The sequence below is a fragment of the Coenobita brevimanus genome, chromosome 27 (assembly GCF_032717465.1).
Source record: "Coenobita brevimanus isolate Jiangsu-jjx chromosome 27, ASM3271746v2, whole genome shotgun sequence".
Taxonomy (NCBI): Eukaryota; Metazoa; Arthropoda; class Malacostraca; order Decapoda; family Coenobitidae; genus Coenobita; species Coenobita brevimanus.
Window position 1 is genome coordinate 22,882,563 of NC_136980.1, and position 6,000 is coordinate 22,888,562.

Below are 6,000 nucleotides of genomic sequence, written 5' to 3' on the forward strand. Positions count from 1 at the left end.
CGTCGCCGATATTGGGTGCGTCCATCACGTAAGGGAAACGCTTATGGTGATGGACGTCATTTTGTAAATGACCTTGTTAGAGATGGCATTGGACTGCTACCGGTGCAAGTGGGGGATACTTCTGAATTTCGTAATTTCATTAGGATGTCAAAGACAGATTTTGAAGTGGTACCATGGTCGCAGGTAATGGTCTACTGCTGTGTTAGATTCATGTCCACAGCTGAAAGCCTCGTCCACATGGGTGCTACCAACATAATTCCAGCAGAGTTGTCAACGTGTTCGAGACACTTGTGTTTCAAACATGTCTGTAACATTGTTCCAGGCACAGTTTAAAACATGTTGCCAATTCATGTTTTGGGCAAGTGTGGCCGCACTGTTAAAACTTGTCTCACTATAATAAACTCAGGGTACGATTCTCATGCATGTGGTTCATGAGATATTTAGCTACTGGTGAACAAAATTACCATATCCGTTGACATTACTCCCCTTCATATTTGTAAAGTATGAGATTCATCATTAGTGACTCCAACTGCCTAACCATCAACAAGTCTGCTCCCTCATTACCTCAGTTCACACTCACCATAAACTCATTCCATCATCATGCTTTCCATTCTTGTTAATACAGGTATTGTTATTTCATAATCATGTTATTTATGCTATGTGAAGAATCTTTAACCCAAGGCATCCCGTTGATGTATGGGTATGTTGCAACATTTTGCATTTGCCAGTCCCGTCGACGTACTGGTACGTCGCGCAATTGCAAGGTTCACAATTTGCACAATTTTTAATTTTTGCGAGTGATTTTTCGTACGTACTCACGGGACACCTTCCTCTATTCCTCTACAAGATGCCAAGCAGGGACAATGCCTTACACCGCATAACCTCCCTCCCCCCGCACGCCATTGTCTCGGCAATTCACCTGTTACCAGTGACCTGGCCAATAAAGACATTCAGGGCCAGAGTGATTCCCCAATTGATGACAATGTGGAGGACAAAGTTTACATAGCATTAGAGGAAGAAAGTCAGAAATGATGATTAGGTAATGTGGCAAAAGAAGGTCAGGTATGGTGATGAGTTAGTGAGTGAAACAATGCTTATAATGCCTATATTACTGTTTGAAAACCAATATACTCTTGTACTACATATAAATTAGTACCAAGTAAATAAATAAATACCGTTTATGAGTGGTGTGAAATAGTTACCCTCCCATAGAACTCGTTTTCTTTGGTGCCAGCCTGTTAGAAAACCCAGTCAGGTAAGGAGGTACTGCTACCTGGATCGAGTATTTTAAACCTCAGGTGAGCGATTTCTCTATGAAATTTCGATGTTTCTCACCAAAAGCGGAGGTTTCAGCCCCCCCAAAAAAAATCGAAAATACCCCAGGATTGGGGGGTGTCGGAGGTGCGAAATAGCTCGGGACGTGACGGGTTAAGGATACATGCTTAACACTGGCAAGGATTGTGATATATATATATTCCCTGATATTTAGTATGATGCAGACACTGAGGTATTCTTCACAAAACAAATAAAAATATAAATTGGCAGCATCCCTTGCTTACTGAGACAAGGCAGTTTGTGTTACTGATGAATCTGATTCTTTACAAATATGAGTGGGAGTAATATCAATGGATATGGTAATTTTATTCACAAATAACAAAAGACATCTTGAACCACATTTATGGGAATCATGTTGAATTTTAGTGTGACAAGTTTTAAGGTGAAGAGTTGTGGGTTGATGAAACAATTACTTTAATTTTGTCTTTACACAGCTTTCATCGGACACATGTTATTAAAACTAATGACTTAGTGTTTATGTGTAATCGTTTGGAGAATCATTGATATTACTTTCCACCAAATACTCACTGTTGCATATCAAACAGGCTAAGAATTTATAATTTGTCATACTGGGGATTTTCTGGACTCTAGATGAAAGAAAAGATTGATGGAATAACCTTTGTCTGTCAGTGACTCAAAAACTGTAGAACTACAAGAAAAATATCATTGTAAGCCAACAAACAGTCGTTAATCAAGAACACCACCAATGCACACTTTGCCTATTATGGAGAATAGGGAAAAAATATATCTGATACCATGCAAAATAACTAAATAGCTGCCCTAAAAGATGTGGGTGGGAATATTAAGTACAAACATACAATATAAATCAAAATGCAATGCAATTTGTTTTATGCATCATCTATACGTACTGCATACAATGTGTGATGCGATGAACAGACGGGCAGTGTTTACCGTACTTTTTTTTTTTTTTTTACTGAGTTGAGTATATTGTCACTGTTGTAAGTGCAGGGACGTGTCTCAGATCAAAGGTTTAAATTTCAAGCACTTTGTAAAACCTGAGAAACAAGTGTTTATTTGTGACAAATGACTGTCTAATGAACCCATGAACTTAAATGCTACTGCACCTAACACTGTACTGTTGGTTTTAAGACTGTAAAATACATATATATATATATATATATATATATATATATATATATATATATATATATATATATATATATATATATATTAGTTTGTGGCGTTGGAATGCATAATTATAAGAACTTGACCTGGCAAGCGGCACCATGGAATATTCATGAAGCATTTCTTGATATGGGATGTGGGGCTAACATTGTTTAAGATAGTATGTAACAGCTTTATTTATCAAACTTATAAAAACAAAAACAACAACATACATAATATGTCTATGAATGTGAGTATTTAATGAACTTTCATTTCCTCCGCCAAGGAGGTTACATTTTTGATCTCGTTGGTTTGTTTGTTTTTCTCTCTGTTAGCAGGAGTACTCAAAGTTATGAACAGATTTTGCTGAAAGTTTTTGGAGGGGTATGGTATGGCCTGAGGAACAATTCATTTGATTTTAGTAGTGATCCGGATCATCATCCGAATCCAGGAATTTTTAAAGGGATTCTTTACCAGTGTGGGAAAGTGGCAATTTCTATATTTTTGCTGCTAACTCGATAAATAATTCCTACAATGCTTGCTCTTCACTCTTGGCGGATGTTCGTAATCTCGGATTGCTCATGTTTAAATTAGCAGTTGACTCACCATCTACTCACTCGGTGTAGTGCTGCTCTCGGGTGCCTGCCGTGTCATCTCTTCCATCCTTCTTTCCTGCCGTTCTCTTCTGTCTTTCTTTCCTTCAGTCTTTCCTCGTCCTTCTGCCTATGGGTGACTTTACGCTCCCTCTTCTATCTTTCTTTCCTTCATTCTTTCCTCTTCCTTCTGCCTGTGGGTGGTTCTACACTGAGTGACAAGCCAAATGGTTTCCTGTACACCAGGAAACCATATACTATGCTGGGTGGTAACCATATAACTAAATTTTGTCGCCTGATGGTTTAGTGGGTAATTATTGCGCTCCAATCGGATTGAGCCGGTGAAGGTTTATATCCAAGTGGTGGTTGGGGTTTATTGCTCACGTAATGCCACTCAGGGATGAGTGAGGCTGGTAACTCTCATCTTAAATGTCAAGACCAACTGCCTAGTCCCAGGCTCCTACGCTCTTCATGGGTCAACATGGGATTGGATGATGGATGGATGGATGGACATATCTAGCCATAATTTAGGCAGAGAGATACTGCGGGGGAAACTATACTCATTTACTCAAACTTGGTCAAATATAATCACTGCCCCTCTTGAATGCTGAGCTGTAGAAATACTGTAGGATGATTAACACCGGAGTATGTTGCTAGTCACCAAGTATCGCTATGGAAAGGACATGGAGATGTACATTGTCATTTTCTGCCACTGGGTTGTATAAAATATGTCGCAAAGTGTCGAAAATCTGGGCAGAGTTAAGGTAAATGAGCCATAGAGGACATGTAAAGATGGCCCATGAAAATAACAGACTACTTTACTGGTGTTGAACTGCCATCTTATGCCACTTCAACAGGCAGTAAGTAAATTATTATTTATAATCATGTTATTTTCAAAGTGCCCTTAGTTAAAGAAAGTGATATGGCATTGTGATGTGAGAACCTTGTTTTTATTAAGGTTTGTTAGGTTTGCTTAAATCAGGCTGTTTTGATGGAGAGAGAGAGAGAGAGAGAGAGAGAGAGAGAGAGAGAGAGAGAGAGAGAGGGCAGAGGGGGATGGAGGAAGAGAGAGAGAGATGTCAGCAGATGTTACTTACGTTGACCATTTTTTTCCAACTTACTACACTAAACACAACGGCACACCATGCAAATATAACTTTGCCTCTGGCTGATCTCTAACGCAAAGGACAGGAAATGACTCATCAGGGTTGAGGGTGACTCACCAGGCATAAAAGTGACTTACTAGGCACGAGAGTGACTCACCAGGCAGGAGAGCGACTCACCAGGCAAAAGGGGGTGACCTACCAGGCAGAAGATTGACTCACAGGCAAGAGAGTGACTCACCCGGCAGGAGAGTGACTCACCCGGCAGAAGGGTACCTCACCAGGCAGGAGAGTGACTCACCAGGCAGAAGGGTACCTCACCAGGCAGGAGAGTGACTCACCAAGAAGGAGGGTGAGGGTGTGTTTGGCCGCCTGAAGGTTGATATCAGTGACCACCAGTCGGGCGCCCTCCCTGGCCAGCACCTGACAGCATGCACGCCCAATGCCGCTCCCGCCGCCTGAAGCGACAGGCAGTAATAAGTTCACAGTAAACTTTAGCCTTTATATATAAAGCATTATCTGTAGTGAGTGCACTGCTATCTTACTGAACAATTTTCTCTGCAATACCCGGCTCTGTCTGTCTGTCTGTCTGTCTGTCTGTCTGTCTGTCTCTCTCTCTCTCTCTCTCTCTCTCTCTCTCTCTCTCTCTCTCTCTCTCTCTCCTTGCTGCACAGTGCTGCCAGTCAGTACTCAGTGCTCCTTCTTGAGTTGTATATATAGTTTTCATACTATAGTTATTATGTCGGACAGTCATATCACTGCTTTTTTTTTTTAACTGAGCAGTTATCAAACTCTCACACAGTATTCTAAAAAGACTGTTGAGTTCCAGCGATCGCATCACTGAGTTCTGAGAGTCATTGCTCACAGTCCCAGTAATAATCATAATACCTTGAATTGATATTTATTTCTGCAGTTGTACAAGCATCAATGTATCACTGCTCTGAATACAAATTCCACGAGACCACCTGATACTGCAGGATCGGACACTAGAACACAATTTAATCCATGCAGTCTGACTAGTCTTTCTATTTCTTTCTACCTTCAAACGTATTTAGTCAAATTAGGGGAGACCTTTTGTATCAATGGATTAATCAGTGCCGTATCTAACCTCACCAATTCATCTATGCTGAATGATATCGCCTGGAGGTAGCAAATATAAGATTATCAACACTTCATCGGACTGAAGGGATTAGTGATAATATAAAACCGGTGAGCACTCCGGCAATCTAATGACAACAGGGAGACTAACAATATGACAGTGTGGTCTTGAGGAATCTTACTGACCAGCATAATTGTACACTACGACACACTGCTCGGTTACCAAAGACTTAGGCTGCCGTACAGTCAACAAAGGTGGTGTCGTCTCGGCAGATTGTTCATGTACCCTAAGATTTAATGCCATATTCTAAGTGACGTGGTAGGTTTTGTAGCACATCCTCCATAGCGATATGACCATTTACTTTCTCTTGTGTGTTAATTGTACCGTTTTAATATCGACATATATCAGTAACAAGCAACAGGATACCGGGATATAATGTGCAGAGTGAATTACTAAGGAAGACGTGTTAAGAATTCTCCTCAGCTAATTTGAATATGGCCTTTATATGCCAGTCAAGAAGGTGGTGGCGACCGTCATTCATTCGTTAGCTGTAGTGCTGTCTACTTCTTCCTTGACCTTTGTCATTTTATTTCTGTATCTGCCTTCCCCTTCTCCTATTCTTCCCATCCCTCCTCTTACATCTTATTATTCTTCATTTCACTTCAGCTGCCTCTGCGTTGAATAAGCCTAATTAATGGTTTCTCGTAACCTAGGAAACCATTTACAGTGCTGTGGAGCCTATTAT

At 40.6% G+C, this 6,000-nt stretch overlaps 1 protein-coding gene across 1 annotated transcript in view; it reads right to left on the minus strand.

The window, feature by feature from the left end:
* LOC145394500 ((3R)-3-hydroxyacyl-CoA dehydrogenase-like) overlaps window positions 1–5,039 on the minus strand; it is a 95,670-nt gene extending 90,631 nt beyond the window's left edge. The window contains exons 1-2 of the mRNA XM_080268347.1: window positions 4,955–5,039; window positions 4,498–4,614 (exon numbers count right to left, since the gene is read on the minus strand). Coding sequence (XP_080124473.1) covers window positions 4,498–4,614; window positions 4,955–5,039 — 202 coding nt within the window. The remainder of the gene's footprint in view (window positions 1–4,497; window positions 4,615–4,954) is intronic.
* Window positions 5,040–6,000: the final 961 nt, after the last annotated feature.